At 51.1% G+C, this 18,962-nt stretch overlaps 1 protein-coding gene across 1 annotated transcript in view; it reads left to right on the top strand.

The window, feature by feature from the left end:
- Positions 1-354: 354 nt before the first annotated feature.
- Positions 355-18,962, top strand: part of LOC127582934 (tensin-4-like) — a 31,370-nt gene continuing 12,762 nt past the window's right edge. The window contains exons 1-6 of the mRNA XM_052038590.1: positions 355-508; positions 9,158-9,852; positions 13,164-13,303; positions 13,520-13,637; positions 16,893-17,244; positions 18,008-18,510. Of these exons, the coding sequence (XP_051894550.1) occupies positions 9,237-9,852; positions 13,164-13,303; positions 13,520-13,637; positions 16,893-17,244; positions 18,008-18,510 (1,729 nt within the window). The 5' untranslated portion in view covers positions 355-508; positions 9,158-9,236. The remainder of the gene's footprint in view (positions 509-9,157; positions 9,853-13,163; positions 13,304-13,519; positions 13,638-16,892; positions 17,245-18,007; positions 18,511-18,962) is intronic.

Raw genomic sequence — 18,962 nt, 5'->3', positions numbered from 1 at the left:
ACTCTTCCCTCAAAAACACTCCCAGGGCAGAGCCAGCAGGGGTTAATCGATAAGAAGCGAAACACCCTCCCAGCCAGGGCAAGGACCCCATCAAATCTGCTCTTGTTAAACCTTTAAAAATCTTGCAACATTTTAAAGATGTCTCTATTCATCAGAAATCACTGCAGAGCACTTTGGCTTGGAGGGTTTTGCTGTGGAGAGGCAGCTGCCGTGTGGGCTTGTCCCGCAGACAGTGAGGCAGAGAGTTTTGCAACAGCTGCCTCAGTAACTTGCAGAGGGAGTGGCTCCTCGTCCAATCTCAGCCCTCCAGTTTGTAGCGTTCTGCCTGGAAACTCCCTGCCTTGCAACAGGCACAAGGTTCATTCCTGTGGGAGGGAGACAGCTTTATAGGATCTGCAAGACAGCTCAGAGCATGGTATTGAACTGGACTGAATCCTGAACAGCAGAGTAACATTGAGACCGAGAGCAGTAGGAGTACTGCAGTGAAGAGATCCGGTACACCTCCGCGGTGAGTGGCCAGAGGTTATACTGATTTCTTAAAGAGATGAAAATGGATCAGAAAAGCATTTTTAATGTAATTCTCTATAAAAGGAGATTGGGAGAATCTGTTCTGCAAGGTTAAAGGAGTTTGTGGGTGTAACCTGTTATCGAGGGTAACGGATCCTTATGGAATTAGATGTGAAATCAGGAGATGGGAAGTGCAGGGAATGTAAGAGCAAGGAAGTCACGATGGACCTTTATCAAACACTGGTTTGGACGCCAGTGGAGAATTGTGCCCAGTTCTCCTCACCACACCTCAGTAACTAGGTGGGGGCTTTAGCAAGGGTGCTGAAGAGATTTACCAAAATGACTCCAGAGATGAGGGACGTTAGCTGTGTGGACAGATGGAGAGGCTGGGCATACTCCTTGGAACAGAGGAGGTTGCAAAGGGGGTCTAATAGGAGGTATTTATAATCCTGAAGGATATATTCATGCTCGGTGATCAGACATGGAGTGGTGATTGCATAAGAACCAAAAGTGGCACACACTGCTAATAAAGTGTGCAGCCAGTGGTTGGGTCTGGATTGAACTGTTTGGGAGTAGTGCAGGCAGGTCGATTATAGGATTCTAAGGGGAGCTGGAAGTATCTGAGAGTTTATAGGGCTGGGGGGAGAGGGCAGGGGAGTGGGACATTAGACACCTTCACTGCTGGTACTGATTTGAGGGACCAAATGGTCCTTTGGTGTTGTAACCACTGTGTGGGAGAGAAGGGCTTCAATCAATGTTTAGTCAGGAGCAGTGGGTCAAAAACCAGGGGCATGACTTTAAAGTCATTGGTCAGATTAGGAGGGAGATGAGGAACACTATATTCTGCATTCTTTTCTTTTTACTTCCTCAATGTAGTTATGTTTGGCAGATCTGTCTGGATGGCACACAGACAAAGGCTTTTCACTGTATCTTGGTCCATGTGACAATGATAAACCAGTACCAATAATGTTTTTTTTCTGGGAGGGTGCTGGGATCGGGATCTCACTGTCTGAGAAAGTGTCAGTGGCAGAAAACCTTCCCACATTTCAAAAATTACTGGATGTGTACTTGAAGAGGAGAGACCTGCAGGACTAGAGAGAGATATGGCTCAGGGGTGTTTTCTTCTGAATAGCACAGACACAATGGGCTGAATGGTCTCCTGTGTGTTTTCTGCAACTGAAGGGCAGTTGCAGTGAGAGGTAGGAATGGGCTGTAGCCCTCCTCACTGTGCCCAGAGGAGTTTCCCAGCCTCTCCTGGGGAGGGAAAGAGATCTGACTGCAGGTTCCAGGGACTCTGGCAGGGATTCCATGGTCTGCTCACTGCCCCTGGACTTGGAACAAAGCACATGATCCATCAGGGAGTTCCCAGAAAGGAAAGCAACCAATGATGGAGTCGGTGCAGGAAAGGATCCGCTACAATGGACAAGGAGGGCGATGTGGATCAAGGGCATTTCCCACTGGCTGAGATCATGAAGGATGAGTGCTTTCACGGAATGTGGCACGGTGTGAGCCCACTCCTGGCCCTGCTCCCTGTCTGCCAGCCATTCATTCTGTGCTCCACCTCCTGCAGAGCTCCCTGAAAGGGGGAACGGGATTTGCTTTTATTCATGTTAGAGCTATAACTAGGGATAGAAATCACTGAAATAATATGCAACTAAAGGCTCAGTAACCACGGCAGATCCTTAGCAAGAGATCTGGGGGGAGAGAAGGTGGATATTTCCAGCAGCAAGTTACTGCATTCAGGATAAAAACAGAGATGCTAAAACTCTCAGGAGGTCAGGCAGCATCTGAGGAGAGAGAAACAGATTCATGTTTCAGGTCAAAGAACGTGCTACCTGTGAGGCCAGATCCAATGGGAACTTTGTGAAGGGAAGTGGATAAGTATTTGAAGAAAAAAAGTTGTAGGGTTCTGAGAAAGGCACCAGGGGGTGGGGGTGATCAGAGAGCCTGCACTGGGATGATGGGCGGATTGGCCTGTTTCAGTGCCATGTATGTAATATTAAACAGTGGCACCTCAGCACCATCCAGGTCTTTGCATCGAATGTTGTTCTGCACAGGAACATTCCTAACACTCATCTGTAAACAGTGAACTTACTCCTTTGGACTCCAACCTGCAGGAAGGGTGTTAACCTGGTGACTCCACCCACCGGACTGGGCTCAGAGTGCAGGCCACACACCGAGGGGAGTTTTGCTCAGGGCACAGTGGAAAATGGGAAAGGAGTAAAGTCGTACATTGGAAAACACAGAGTCTGCGATCAGGATACATTGCAGAAGGTTTACCCATGCTGTCTTCAGGCTCCCAGCTTTCATTGCAGAGTAAGGGAATGTAATGTAAGGATCTGAGTGTCAGTGAGTTGCATCCTCTCCAAATCTGCTGAGCCTGACTCCAGTTATCTCCATTCAATAGGAATCCAAAAGTACAAAACTGCAGTTGCTGGAAACCTGAAGCAAAAACAGAAACTACTAGAAATGCTCAGCAGACCCAGCAGCATCTGCAGAGAAAGAAACAGTTAAAGTTTCAAGGCAGTGACCTTTCATCAGCTGACCTTCCTGATGGGGACGGGGGGGGGGGGAGGCAGGTGGAGATCCATTTCCTTTTTATTATTTCACTGACAGCGCACTGCCCTGCGCTGGTGAGTAACAGGCAGTTCTTCCCTTGCTGGAGACCACTCCATCTAATGACATCACAGGAATGAAGAATCAAAACAAACAGGGCACATTTCAAAATGCACGCGCTGAGGACGGTGTGGTGCAGTTTGACACATTTCGAAGAGTGTTGTGATAAGGGATGGTTTGGGGGGGATTGCAGTGGACATGGAGTACGTTGAATTCAGCATTCACTCAACATGGGACATTTTTGGCAATAGAAGGAGTGCAGTAACACAGATAGAGACCTGGAACTGACGGGTTGGGGAGTATTGGTGTCTGTGGGGATTGGTGCAGGGTTGGAGAACCAGTGTCGATTCATAGCTCTGTTATGCCAATAGTACTCATGAATTGAGCAGTTTGGCGAAAGGCAGGGGTGTGTGAGGGGTAGATAGGGGTAGACAGGGGTGTGTGAGGGGTAGATGGAGTAGACAGTGGTGTGTGAAGGGTAGATAGGGGTGTTATAGTTAGTGGTTATGCACATAATGTTGATCATCCTGAGTTTTTTAAACATTTATTTGCATCTTTTCCTAATTTAAACAAATATACATTGATTATGGGTGGAGATTTCAATTGTTGTTTAAACCCTTCGATGGATAGATCTGTGTCAAATCACGAACTTCCAAACAAATCCGCTGCATTTATTAATTCATCTTTAGTTGATTCCAGAATTTTGGAAGTCTGGAGATTTCTCCACCCATATGATACAGAGTTTTCATTCTTTTCCCATGTTTATCACAACTGCTCTAGGATTGATTACTTTTTTATTGACTCGTGATTAGCTCCATCTGTTATTAACTGTAAGTACGATGCAATTGCCATTTCTGATCATGCACCATTGAAACTACCAATTAAATTAGCAGACACACCCTCTGGTGCCGGACAATGGCGACTCAATCCTTCCCTATTGCAGGATTTAGATTTTGTCCATTTTATTAAAGAACAGATTTCCTTTTTCTTCTCAACTAATTTTATGGAAGAAATTTCCAGTGGGATATTATGGGATACCAAAACTTCTTCTGCATCCCCTGCTGTCCCTACTCTGGGAGTATGTGACAGGACAGTGCAGGGGGAGCTTCACTCTGTCTGACCCTGGGAGTGTGTGATGGGATGATGTAGACAGAGCTTCACTCTGTGTCTAAGCTGTTTTATGACACATCATTTAATGAATGCAGAACTCACTAAAATTGTAAAGCTGAATGAATGGAAGTGCTGGAGAGCAGCTCCTTGGTGGTTGAATGGGATTGTACAAGGAGGATTATACATGGAATGGGACTGCACGTGTGGAGATTTGGGAGGAAGCTCGCTCTGCACAGTTACTTCCGGCTATTGTAGGCAGATGGTGTGGCCTCACTGCTGATGTCAGATATTGCTCCAGTGTTTGGCCAGGGTTTACTTCTGTTAACTGTTAAACAATGACAGATGCTCAAGGGAGGCAGCCGTTGCACTGCTGAGGTATTTATAGCCGTCAGGCTTGAAGTCAGAGTGCCTCTCCCATCCCAGAGGATTAGGCAACACCGTAGCTTTGGGACTGGAGAAATGAATCATCATCTCTATGGAAACAAACAGGAAGTTCAGGGGAAGGCAGACTTTGTATTTTGAGAGGGAGAGAGAGAGAGAAAGAGGAAGAGAGAGACCAAACTCCAGAATTGAAGTCCAGTCTTTCAGGGTGAATCAGGAAACACAAACTGAAGATCAGTTGAAATTTTCAAAACTGTGACTGAAGATTAGTTCAGGGTTCCTGATGCAGGGTTTGACCCAAAACATTAATTCCTTTTGTTTGTTGAAGATTAGTGCTGCAATGTGTAGAAATTGGAGGTGGACTTTGAGACAGACATAAATGGTAGGTTTAGAAGATTATTGGCCAAACATGGACAAATGGGACTAGCTTGGATGGGCATCTTGGTTGGCATGGACCAGTTGGGCCGAATGGCCTATTTCCATGCTGCTTGACTCTGTGACTTGGCTGACATATCAATCAGGGACTAATTGACTGGCAGAACAGGCTTGAAGGGCTGAATGGACTCCCCCCACACCCCACCCTCCCCTCATTCCTGTATTTTAGTTTATGTCTCAGCCTCTTTGCAGCTGCAAGAGGTCATTCTGTCCTGTGATTCTGTTCCTGCCTTCCAGTAAGTTAGAGCTGACCAGTGGCCAATTATCCCTCAATACTTCCAGTTAAGTAGGTTTTCATAACTTCACTCCTGAAACATCTGACTCTGGTCTTTTAGACTCTGACCCTGGTCCCAGACTCCCTGACCAGCAGAAATAGTTTCAAATTGACCCCATCAGCTCCCCTGAATATCTTGCAAACGTTACAGATCCCCCTTTATACCCCAGTTCCCTTTGTTTAACATAATCAGTCTCAATCAGAATTGTATTTGATAAGCAAGATCTGGGTTCTCAGAACTAATTCAGACTCTCGGCTCGAGGACACAATGTGAGACAGTTCCACAGGACAGACCCTGGGGCTTCTGGTCATCACTGTCTGGCTGTGATCTCAATGCCCCCACGTCCCATCATTGACCAGTGCTGTTGTTGGTGCAGGGAGGGAGGTTTAAACAACCGTTCACAGTCCTGTGCTTTACCAAGGTGTTGCTGTGAAACGTCAGTTTACATTTTTCCCGATAGAAGTCATTGACTAAATCACTGTCATCAGCAGCTGGAGGTGTAGCCAGCCTCGTCACCTCCACCCTCCGGCAGGCCGTAGCCTGCGCTTCAACCCCCAACTCTGCACACTATGACTTGGAGGTTCAGCAATAACTACAGCTCCCAAATGGCACCCTGCCACGGGAGCTTTCTGAGTAACCCTGAACATCAGGAGTGAGGAACCTGGGAGAAGCCTCAGCCTGCCCAACCTGGCTGGATAGTCCCAACCTGCAGAGGACGAGAACTGTGGAACACAGTGTCAGAGAGGGAGGTGGTGGCAGAGACTCTCACAACATGGAAGGAGCATTTGGACAAGCCAGGGCACAGTAGGCTATGGAGCAAATGCTGGCACGCTAGTGTAGCAGTTAGCGTAATGCTATTACAGCGTCAGCGACCCAGGTTCAATTCCAGTCACTGTCTGTAAGGAGTTTGTACGTTCTCCCCGTGTCTGTGTGGGTTTCCTCTGGGTGCTCCGGTTTCCTCCCACATTCCAAAGATTTAACGGGTTAGGAAGTTGTGGGCATGCTATGTTGGCACTGGAAATGTGGCGACACTTGTGGGCTGCCCCCAGAACACTCTACACAAAAGATGCATTTCACTGTGTGTTTCAATGTACATGTGACCAATAAAGATATCTTATCTTATCTTAAATGGGATTGGTGTACGATGGTTGGCATGGACATGGTGGGCTGAAGGGCCTGTTTCTGTGTGCAGGAGTCTGTGAGTGGGCCACTCCATCCCACCAGCCTGTGGTGGTCCTGGGCTGGTTGTGTTTGTGCAGGACTTCTCTGCATGGTTACACTAAGCATAGACTATCGCAGCTGGACTGAGGTTCCTCCCCCATCTGGTCCACATCACTTCATTCAGCTGTCAGTTTGTTTGGGGAGAAATTAAATTACACTAACTGTAGCCCAGTAAATCTCAGCTGGAACATCTCACCCTGGCGCTGGACTGCAGGACACAATCTGACACAGTCCCACAGGAATGCCAACTTGTTAGAAGTCCAGACTTTTATCTGACCAGATCTTTAAGGTCACCCAAAGCCCTGCAGCCTGAACCCTAACTCACTCTGAAATCTTTGACCATCACGGGTGTGCCCAGTGACATTCCTTGCTCCCAGTCCAGCACCAGCTCAGTTTTAAAATTCTCATCCTTACGTTCAAACCTCTCACCTGTCCCTCATTCCACAATCCTCCTGCTCCAGGGCCCTCCCAGTGCTCACCTGCCATGAGTTCCGCTTGGACCCTCTCAAAGGCCTCCAGACATGGGGGAAGGAAGGCTTCATGTCTCCAACCCACAAACTAACAGTCTGGATTAAATGTGACTCACTGACAATGGATCCGGCATCAAACCTGATCCCAGTTCCTTGTGCAAATGGACAGAAATTGTTGCCTTGACCAAATTCCAGCACGGGCAACTTTCAAGGTCAGCATGGTCTCGGGTTGTGAAGGATGGAAGGTCTCCCCCACCTTCTCAGCTACCTGGACTCTTTCTTAGTTCTGATAAATGTTCCTGGGTCTGAAATGTTGACTGTTTCTCCTTCCACAGATGCTGCCTGACCTGCTGAGTTTTCCAGCACTTACTGTTTCTGCTTCGTATCTGGTATCAGGTTGTCTGAACAACCAGGATTCTGTGCTCTGACCATGTTTTTAACTTTATCCATTTCTCAGAATCTGGGCATCACTGGCAAGGCCAGCATTTATTGCCTGTTCCTAATCACCCCTGAACAAAGTGGCTTGGTGGCCATTTTAGAGGACGTTCAAGAGCCAACCACATGGGTGATTCACATGCAGACCAGACCTGGATAGGTGGCAGGTTTCTTTCTGTGCTGGATGTCAGTGAACCAGATGTTCTTCACTGCCAATCCAGGGGGGTTCGGTTGTTATTACCAACACAGTGGATTGGCAGTTCAGGCCTATAATTTACTAGCCTGGTAACTTAACACCATGTTACCAATGTAGGGTTTTCTGAAGGGAGATTTAAGGAGGAGTTTAGGAAGAATTTTAAAAAATGATTATTAATGAAGTATTGAAATTTTTGGGCCAGAAAAGGACTGTCCATTGGAGAAAATACATTCCCCTGAGAGTTATAACCTTGAACCTTTCGGCAGGTAATTCAGGGGTGGACAACAGGAGGTGTAGAAAGGGCAGTGGAGATGTGAACTGGTCTGCAGAGGCTGGAGGTCAGTGGAAGGGTTGGGATTGGTTTTGGTCAGGGTTTATTGGATAAGGGTCGTGGAATCAGGCTAAGTTACAGATCACTACACTGGACTCAATGGTGGAACTTGCTTGAGGGGCTGAATGGCATCCTGTGCCTTTGTTGTTCCTTTGTCAGCAGTGGCTCAGTTGGTAGCTCTCTCATCTCCCCACGGTTGCTGCTTGACCTGCTGTGTGTTCCCTGCAGTTTCTGCCTTCACTTCGGATTTCCTGTATCTGCAGTTTTTTGATTTTCGGCCCTGGGTTCAAGTCCATGAGTTCTCCTGGGCGACATCACTCATGCTATCTTGTGAAGGGATCTTCCTCCTCACTCAATCCGTGTGAAAGATCCCATTCACAGTTGTGAAGGACGGCAATGCCCTGGGGCCAGTATTATCCCTCAGCACCATCACTAACCAACCAGATGACCTGCTCATTAAACCGTTTCTGTTCACTGGGTGCTAAGTGGTGGTCATGTTCCCTGTAATGCACACAGTCAGCACACTGTCATAGAGCACAGAAACAGGCCCTTCAGCCCAATTTGTCCATGCTGACCAAGATGTCTGCCTGAGCCAGTCCCATTTGCCTGTGTTTGGCCCGTATCCCTCTGAACTTTTTCTATCCATGGACCTGTCCAAATGTCTTAAATTATTTAAATAATTATACCCGCCTCTACCACTTCCTCTGGCAGCTCGTTTCACCCTCTGGGTGAAAGCTTGTCCCCTCCCCCCCCCCCCCCCACATCCCTTTCAAATCACTCCCCTCTCACCTTAAACCTATGCCCTCTAGTTTTAGACTCCCAGACTCTGGAGAAAAGACTGTAACCATCCACATCCACACCATTCATGATTTTATAAACCTCTATAAGGTCACCCCTCAGCCTCCTACGTTCCAGGGAAAACAGTCCCGGCCTGTCCAGTCTCTCCTGACAACCCAAGCCCTCCAGTCTGGGTAACATCTTTGTGAATCCTTTCTGCACCCTTTCCAACTTAATGCCGTCCTTCCTGTAGCTGGGCGACCAGAACTGCGCACAGTACTCCAAGTGTGGTCTCACCAACGACTTGTACAGTTGCAATATGACATTGTGATTAGTTTCTGTGCAGTTCAGCTATACTTAACCTTGAACACTAATGCATGAGCGTATGTGGTGTACTTTCCAGGTTTTGAGTTCACATCCTTTGAAAACTAAACGCCTACGCTTCACAAGCACCGGGAAGGAGATTCAAGCCGTGAGCATTCATGAAGGGCACCTCAGGCCACAGCACTCACCTGGACAGGGGCCAGGGTGGCTGCCTGTTCCCTCACATGGAGACCGTTGTGTTGAATGGTACGTCACTTGGTCACGGTCAGGAGAGAGCCGTGTGCCCGGGGCGCGTGTCAGATTCCCGGGTAGACTCCTTCAGCCCGTCCATGCAGTGGGTCTGCCGGGAGATCAGTGTCCAACCCACTCCCAGCTGCCAAACGCAGGAGAGGTCTCACCCTGGACTCAGCAGGTCGCAGACAGTCCTGGAGAAGTCCGTCGGCAGTCAGAAGCCCCCTCTCCATGACAGAATCCGGCGGGTCAACACCACTCGGGCCATGGCTCAACAGGGCTCTGCTGCCTGTCCAGAGAGAGGGAAACCCTTCGAGCAAACGTGGAGAAACACTCCGCCCCTGAAAGCAAACTGTGCAGAAAGCGAGCCGCTGTCTCCAAGCCTCGACGAAACAATTGAGAACCTCAACAACCTGATTCTGGAACTGGATCCAAGCTTCCAGCCCATCAACAGCTGCACCAAGAGAAGCTACTTATCGAGCAGCAGCAAGAGGCAGCAGGATGGACCCAGTGACGACCCGCTCCTGGATGCACATGGCCCAGGTAGGTCTCTGACCGCACAGATGCACTGGCTCACGGTGTGAAGACGTGGACCAACCTCTGCAGAGGAGCCTGACCTTAGGTTAGTACAGGGGCTCCAGCTCCAGCTGCTTGGCTGGTGATTTCCTGAGCTTCAGGTTGGCTGAACTCAGAAGATAGTAATGAAATGTGGCTGGCAAGAAAGAGTGGGGCCAGTTCCCCCAGCAAACCCCTGACACAGCAACATCAGACCCCACTACATTGATTGAAGTTGCAATTCAAATTCTCCCAGAAAAGAATTAGCCTCTAATAGCGCAGTGGGTAGAGTAAAACAACATTTAAACTAGGAGCAGGAGTCAGTCATCTGGCGCTCTGAGCTGCTCTGCCATTCACCGTCATGGCTGATCGACCTCAGCACCATTTTCCAGCTCTAACCTCATCCCGCGATTCCCTTAAGAACAAGCAAGCTCCTGACTGGTGTCCAACCCGCCGCAGACCTCCTGGTAGAGAATTCCTAAGATTCACCTCAGTCTGACAGTGCAGATTTCTCTTCAGCTCAGTACTGAATGGCCATCCCCTTACCTTTACACTGTGACCGGTCGGAGGAAGCAGCAGATGCCCCATCATCTGACACTCCAAATGCTCCTCAAAGAGCTCCAACTAGTGAAACCTGGTTTTCTTTTAATAAATCCATGCTTACCCTGTTCAATCCTATTACTATAATTATTCATTTTAGATTCCAGCATTTTCCATACTGGGAAAGAAGGTAACATGTTGAAAGTTACCCAAGGAGGGCTGAGAGCAAAGTTGTGGCGGCCCGTTCCTTCTGTGACTCTTCCCTTCCTTTGCTGAATCTCTCTGCCCACATCTCAGGGGATCGACTGGCTGCAAACATCCACTCCAGGCCCACAGATTCCCACAGCTACCCTGATTACACTTCCTCCCATTCTCCCTCCGTAAGGATTCCCTTCCATGATCTCAGTCTGTCCGTCTCTGTCGACTTTGCTCCGATGACGAGACTTCCTGCACAGGTGTCTCTGAAATGTTTCCCTTCTTCCTGAACCATGGCTTCTCCCGGAGAGGGCCCTTGTCCACTTCTCATCTATTTCCTGCATCTTTGCCCTCACACCCTCACCCCCCCCCCCCCCCCCCCCGGGACAGAGCAAGAACAGAGCTCCCCGGCCCTCACCTTCCACTCCACCAGTGTCCATTCAACAGATCATTCTTCACAAACTCCACCCGTTCCAGCAAGATTCCACCACCACACACGTATTCCTCTCCCCTTTCAGCATTTCAGAGGGATCACTCCCTTCACCTGGTCTGTTTCTCCGTCCCTGCCTGTTACTACTCTTTGTACGGCATTTACCCAAAGCAACAACAGGAGATGTAACACCTCGTCCCACCATCCAGGGTCCCAAACAACATTTCCAGGTGAAGTAGCGACTCACTCCTTCCAATCTAGTGTTACTGCACTCGGTGTTCACAGTGTGGCCTCCTGTACATTGCAGAGAACAAGGTGTGATTGTACTCCAGTCATTGAAGGACAACATGCACCTGGAGTAATGTGGACAGTTCTGTCTCCTGATCCAGGGAGTGTTGGGTTGGGTGATCACCTTGCTGCAGTTCCCAGCAGTGACCCTGAACTACCTCACTCCCACTCCGAGCTCACTGTCTGTGGCCTCCTGCACTGTTGCACTGAGGCCCAACACAAGCTCGAGGAACAACACCTCATTCTATGGGGAACAAGGGAAGAGATTGCTGGGGCTCTGGCTGAGTGTCTTAAATCTTCACTGGCCACGGGTGACCGAAGGAGAGCAAACATGGTCCCCCTTGTGTGTGCACGTGTGTGTGTGCATGTTTGTATGTGTGTACATTAGTGTGCATGCACATGTGCGTGTGAATATTTTTGAGTGCCTATGTCTGTGTGTCTGTCGGTGTGTTCGTGTGTGTGTGCTCACATGTGTGTGTGTTCATGTGCGTGTGTTTGTGTGTGTTCGTGTGTACGTGTTCGTGTGTGTGTGCTCACATGTGTGCGTGTGTGTGTGTATGTGTGTGTGTGTGTTCACATGTGCGTATGTATTTGCAAGGCTACCAAAAGGGGAGGGTGAAAGGTGTTGTGGAGGGGCTGAGTCTGGGGGAGACTGGGAGTGAACCCATTCACTGATTCACCACCAGACGAGCCTAGTCTTGTAACACAGAGCAGCCTTGGCCGTGGGCGGGAGTGAAGCAGGGCGTGTATTGGTCGGCCACGATTTCCTGTCACACCCCTGGAAAGCAGAACGTGTCAGGCCGTGGATGAACGTGAAGTGTTTTGTACTGATAAACTGCCACCCTGTTAGCAACATCGGGATCATTGGAAATGAACCAATGACAGAGCCAGCGCAGGCTGTGTGGGGTGCCAAAGGGTTCCTGCAGAATGTGGACAAAGGCCCGACCTGAGTCCTGTCAGTTTGCTGCTCACTCATTCCCCTTTCCTTTCCCTCCCCTCCCCAGTCCCTCCTATCCCCACCCCAGCCCCCCATCACCCTGTCTCTATCCCTCCCTCCACCCACTCCATCTGCCTAGCACCCACACACCCCTCCCACTGGGTCCCCTACCCCCACTGTTCCCACCTGCCCCCCCCCCCCACCTCCCTTATCTGGTTCCATGCTCCACCTCCCTCTCCTATCAGGTCCCACCACCTGCAGCCCTCTGTCACCTCCACCTCTCACCTCCCAGCCTCTGTCACTATCCCCACCCTCCCCTCCTCCATCTGCCCATCACCCCTCCTCACCTGGATCCACCCACCACCTGCCAGCTCTGGCTCCACCCCTTCCCCTCACCTCTTTAATTGACGATCTCCCCTCTATGTCTTTCAGGCCAGGTGAAGGGTCTCGACCCGAAACATTGACCGTCCATTTCCCTCCACAGATGCTGCCTGACCCACTGAGTTCCTCCAGCAGTGTGTTTTTTTGCTCCAGGTTCCAGCATCTGCAGTCTCTGGTGTCTTCACTGTTAGTTTATTGGAACTTCAGAATATTCAAATCACATGGAGCCCCAACCCACCCCCACCCTCACCCTCACCCCCACCCCCACCCCTAGCTCAGTGTGCAGCCCCCATCCCCCACCTCCACCTGACACCTTCCTGCTCAGTGCCCCTCACTCTAACACTGCCCCATTCCCAGCCCTCAGACCCACTGAGAATCCTTCAGAACCCCTCAGGGTCCCTCAGAATCCCGATCTTCTGCACCCTGATTAACATTCACTGTGTCAAACTTGAGTTCCGTTGTCCCGTGGTTTATAGTGACCTGCATCCTGTCAACCACTTGCTTTGATCTTTCTCCTGTTGGTCGCAGGGATTCTGATCTACGATGAATGGGATTCGAGAACCCTGCACAATGGCAGCACCTCACTCAACAGCAAGTGTGAACCGGACTCACCAGGACTGCGGCTCCAAAGCACGGCCATCTCCAGCACCACTCCCTTCTACAGACTGGTGGGTCCTTGACGTTGTTTTGTCCATGTACCCATCCTGCCTGTCCTCCAGCATCCGTTCAGGGAAGGCACTGTTGGAGACATTGGCAGGCGGCCACTCTGCCTCAGACAAGGTCCAGCCTGCTCCGACCATGCTGGTTGCGATGCCACGGGCTCTACGACTTTCATTCAACGCCAGCTTGCCGCGGTCTTTAACAATGATGTGTTCTCTCTGCAGCCTGAGACCACAGAGTACAATGTGTTCGCTGCTGGACACACAGACTATCCTTCCCTGCTACACCATACCTACACTTCTACTGCTTCCTCAACTCCACAATTCAGGGCCTCATCTCCTGGTAAGATACTTTGCATCCAGAGTTGGATAAAATGTTAGTCAGAGGTCACAGACGGAAAACTCACTCTGAAATCCTGGAGCCCACAAGAATGAATCCCAGTGACAAAGACACTGGTCTTTCAGCAACTCTCTCCGAGTTTGGGGGAACAGTGTTGAGTTCATTTGTTGGATTGCATTTAATACCATCTAACTACAGAGAAGGACATCTGGAGCTGTATGGAATTGGGCCGTGGGTGAAGGGATACGAGAGTGTGGCTTTGAATTGTGCCATGGGCTTTTAAACATCCACCTGAGAGGACAGTTTAGTGTTTCATCCAGCGCTGCCTGTCCAGTGCTCCCTCAGTACTGCCCCTATGACTGTGTGGCTCTCCCTCAGTACTGCCCCTTCCACAGTCCGGCGCTCCCTCAGTGCTATCCCTCCCAGAGTGTGGTGCTCCCTCAGCACTGCCCCTCAACTCCCTGAGCTGGGCTGATATTTCACTGGGGCACTGCCACTCAGGAAGCAGTGAGGGAGTGCTGCACCCTCAGAGGCGCAAGACTGAGCGTGCATTATGCTCTTGGAGGGGCAATGCAGAGGGAACTCTGCGTGTGGGTTGCCAGAAATCCAGAGCTTTTGACTTGGGTATGACCATGTTACCTAGAGTTGACACTGAGGCTCTAGTCTGATGATTGTAGATGGATGGGTTACAAAATACCCCTTGTGGAATGATTACACTGGTAAATTGCCAAATCATCTCTGGCTAACTGAGCTGGGGATGATGGGCTGGCTGGCCCTGTGTGCTGTAACTTTCCAAGTATCTTTGACCTTGGGTGTGTGGCAGGAACTCCCACTGGGGTCGGCTGAGGGACACCCAGCTGCAACCCAGCTACACAATGATGACATCACCAAAGCAGGCAAGAAATTGCAATAATAGCTGGCAATTAGGGTTAGATGACTGGCCCTGTTACACCCAGGGTGGAGACTTCTCTAGAATGTATAACCTCCGCCTGCCCCAGGAAGTGCAGCTTCTAATCTCATTCAGTTTTAGTTTTGAGCTGTCTTTCTTTCACTGTAACTGAGTGACCTCATTGTAACAATCCCGCACCTGTCCCAGCACGATATGGTATCTTGAAGGGTTGGTGTGTTTAATCACTTTCCCCGGCCAAAATAAGCAGGTGTGTTTGAACATGTACCAGTTCAGGTGTGGCTCAGACCAGGTGTGTTAACTGCAGGAATAGAGCCCAGAGGCCAGGTAATGTGCAGATAACAGAACCAGAGACACGTGTAAAGCTCCCTGTAGGACAGGAACACAAATTGCCAGAAGCACTCCTGTTTTGATGGATGGAGGAGACCCCTGTTCAATTTTCACAGCTGTCCAAATTTGAAAGGCTTCAGTTACACAGGGCACTGGTGAGACCACACCTGGAGTACTGTGCACAGTACTGGTCTCCTTATTTTAGGAAGGATGTTCATGTTTTAGAAGCAGATGAGAGGAAGTTTGTTGGACTACTAACTGGAACGGTCAGGTTGTCTGATGAGGAAAGGTTGGACTGGCTTCAAAGAGTGAGAGGGGATTTGGTTAATACATATAGGGTCCTGCTGGGTCTCGTCAGGGCGGTTGTGGGGAGGATATTTCCTCTGGAACTGGGTGTCACCCACCCAGCACGCAGATGGGGTTAAATGTCTCTCAGAGGGTGGCAAGATTCTGGAACCCTCTTCTTCCAAGGGCAGTGGTAGCAGAGTCTGTGAACACTGTTACGGCAGAGGTAGGAAGATATTGGATGGGCAAGGGGTGAAAGGTTGCTGGGGTAGATGGGAATGCAGAGTTGAGCTCAGTCACATCAGCTGTGATCTTACTGAATGGTGGGGCAGGTTTGAGGGGCCGAGTGTCCTACTCCTCCTCCTATGTTTGTATGGAAAGCGTGCACTTTTGATTTTGCTTCACATTCCAAGGGCTCAGCAGTTCCTGTCTGGGGTACGTGGTTATGGAACAGACAGCAGCCTTGAGGAAAATACCTCCCTGAACGAAAATCAGAAAAAAAAACTTCAGATGCTGGAAATCTGAAATAAAAACAGAAAATGCTGGAAACACCCAGAAGATCAGGCAGCGGCTGTGGAGAGAGAAACAGTCAACGTTTCGGGTTTGCAACCCTTCGGGGAAGTGAAAGATGCCCATTAGTTTTCAGTGGAGAGAAGGTGAGGGAAGGAAAGTGTCGATCACAGGGAATGTCTGTGATAGGATGAGTGGAAGTGGCCTGAGGTGGAACTGCCAGATGATCAGCTTCTGTCTGTGTAACACCCAGACAATGTTGTGTGCAGACAGGTGCCCCAGCCAATAGGGAGCTGAGAGAGTCTGAAGTTGGGGCAGAGCTGTTGGGATCCAAACCTTCCCACAGGAACTGCCCCATCCCACAGCCCAGTGTGAAAGGCCAGAGAGACTCTCACCCAGGAGACAGCCTCCACCAGTGGACGTTGACAGTGATGGGTCAGAGCCAGGAGTCGCTCCAGCTGTTGTGGGGAATCGTCACTGACTGGGTGCATTTTTGGTTTTCAATGGGTCTGCCACTCTGGTCCCTGGATACACAGCCATGATCTTTGACTGAATTCACCCTGACCGTGCAGGTGATCTGCTGTACCCTCTTCACAGCCCTTGGGCAGTTTTCCTCCAATGAGAGGCTCCAAATCACCACATCCCCCTCACCCTGGGGGGGTTTCAGAGCCCAGAACTGACAACTTAACTGGAGCAACATAGTGTGTGGTTAGGGTGAAGCCACTGAGCAGGTGAGGGGCAGTGATACCTGGGCAGGTGAGGGGCAGTGATACCTGGACAGGATTCCTCCTTCCAGAAGGGAATCAAAAACAACAGGGCATAGGTTTAGGGTGAGAGGGGAAAGATTTAGAAGGGACCTGACAGGCTTCGTCTATAAATGGGACCAACTGCCAGACGAAGTGGGTGCAGCAAGTACAATAACAATATTTAAAAGACACTTGTACAGGTCCATGGTAGGAAAGGTTTAGAGGGGTATGGGCTGAACGTGGGCAAATGGGACTGGCTTGGATGGGCATCTTGGTCAGCACGGACCAGTTGGGCCGAAGGGCCTGTTTGCGTGCTGTCTGACAGGTGAGTGTGCCCTGTGAAGGGGCAGTGGTTCCAGCTGGTCAGGGCTGTAGCCAAGCTGCACTGGGCGTGCGGGTGCTTTCTCGGGGAAGTTTGAAGAGGGAGAGGCGGCGAACGGAACCGCTTCAACAACATCCCGCTTTGTCCTTGTTCTGCAGACTCTCGGATTGCGGAAACCCTCAGCAACTCGTCGACGTGGGTGGCCGTGCCGAGTTCCCGACAGACACAGGGGTCCCTGTGCCTGGCTGCAGACTCCAGCTCACCACAGCAGAGTTCCCAGCCCATCCCAGTTCCATCCCCCAGCAACTACGCCGGCTCCGTCACCAATTCCCTGCCTCACCAGCACAGCAACCTGCTCCCGCTCATGCCCCTCCAGAGAGAAGCCCCCGGCTCCTACCTGTCAACATCTGCGGGATCCGACAACCTGAGTGGCCAGGGCCAACAGCGCAGGCTGGGGGATAGTGTCAGCTCCCTGCTGTCCGCCTCCCCCGGCTGGGACACCTTGGGCAGGTACAGTACCCCCTTCTCATCCGCGGCACCGCACGGCTGTCGACCCCTGTTCCTATCGCAGTGTCAGTGGGACCTTCTCTCGCCTCAGAGATCGAAGGGGTTGGCTTCAAAATATATAACCGCATAGAGAGGGAGCGCCGCACTGTGGGAGGGGCGGTACTGAGGGAGGGTCACACTGTGGGAGGGGCGGTACTGAGGGAGGGTCACACTGTGGGAGGGGCAGTACTGGGGGGGGCGGCGGGCTACAACATTAGATGTTGCACCTTTCCGATGAAATATTGTGAAGCCCCCATCGGTCTCCCCGGGGGGAGGAGGTGTGTGTCTCCCCGGGGGTGGGTCTCCCTGGAGGGTATAGGTCTCCCGGGGTGGGGAGGATCTCCCCTGGGGGGGGGGGGGCGCTGGGTCTCCCTGCGGGGCTGTCCCTCCGGGGGGTGGATCCCGGAGGGACAGCCCCGCAGGGAGACCCAGCGCCCCCCGGGGGTGCCCCGCCGGGAGTGGGGGCGGGTGGGTCTCCCGCAGGTGGATCCCAGCGGACAGTTTCCAGCAGCGGCTCAAGTGTGGGTGGTAGTTGGGCCCCAGATGTGCAGCCATCCGACCCCCCCCCCCCCCCCCCCGGTTGTGCTGCATTTCTTGCACGACAAGCGGCTGTATTTGACAGGCACTTTGTTCGCCAGAAAGCACGGGGAAGGGGGCGGTGGGGAAGTGGGGGGAAGGCTGAGGTGGTGAGAGGCACCATAGCAATGCAGGTCTCCCTTCTGTTTAGTCCGCACTCACTGCTGAGCGAGGATGGAGAGGCGGGGAGGATTTACCGCTCAGCCGGGAGCACATACGGATCATCCGGATCATTTGTGAACCTGCGGAGCCCCCGCACCGTCCCGCCCAGCCCCTGCAACAGCTCATTCAGCGACCAGCAACTGCACCAGACCTCAGGCAGAGCCGCCGACTGCCGGACTTTGCCCCTCCCCGGAAGGCCGGCACACCCCCTCCATCCACCTGGAGCCCGGGGATCGGCCGATGGTGGGCCGGGGCTGGTGCACCACGGACAATCCAAGCGGGACGTGAAGAAACAGCCGAGCAGCTGCCCCGCCTCCGCCGCCAGCTCCTGGTCTGACATCCCTCTCCTCCTGGTGAACGGCAGCACCCAGTATCCGGACCAGGACCCAGAGCTCCAAAGGCCCCCATCCACCTCCAGCGGCATCAGTCTGCCCCGCGCCGTCTGTCCCACCAAAGAATCCTCAAGGTCTTCCAGCACCACCTCCCTCACAGGTGAGTCCTACCCACCAGCCTCAAAATCCTTCAGGCATTTAAGACTTCAGACATGATAAGACTATTGAACGGTTCCCTTATACAATGAGATGGATCACGATCTACCTCGTTGTGACCTCACACCTCATTGCACTGCACTTTCTCTGTAGCTGTGACACTTTACTCTGTACTGTTACTGTTTTTACCTGTACTACATCAATGCACTCTGTACTAACCCAATGTAACTGCACTGTGTAATGAATTGACCTGTACGATTGGTTTGTAAGACAAGCTTTTCACTGTACCTCGGTACAAGTGACAATAATAACCCAATACCAATACATTCGCTGAAACCCTCGGTCCCCGTTGGTCCCATTCTCTTCTCCTTTACTGCCCCTGGCCTACCGGGATTCGATGTCACATAGTCTCTGCAACTCGTTACAGATCTTCTCATCTTAAAGGTCTATCGTGAT

Source organism: Pristis pectinata, chromosome 25 (genome assembly GCF_009764475.1).
Source record: "Pristis pectinata isolate sPriPec2 chromosome 25, sPriPec2.1.pri, whole genome shotgun sequence".
NCBI classification, from domain to species: domain Eukaryota; kingdom Metazoa; phylum Chordata; class Chondrichthyes; order Rhinopristiformes; family Pristidae; genus Pristis; species Pristis pectinata.
This window is presented reverse-complemented; position numbering and strand designations above follow the sequence as displayed.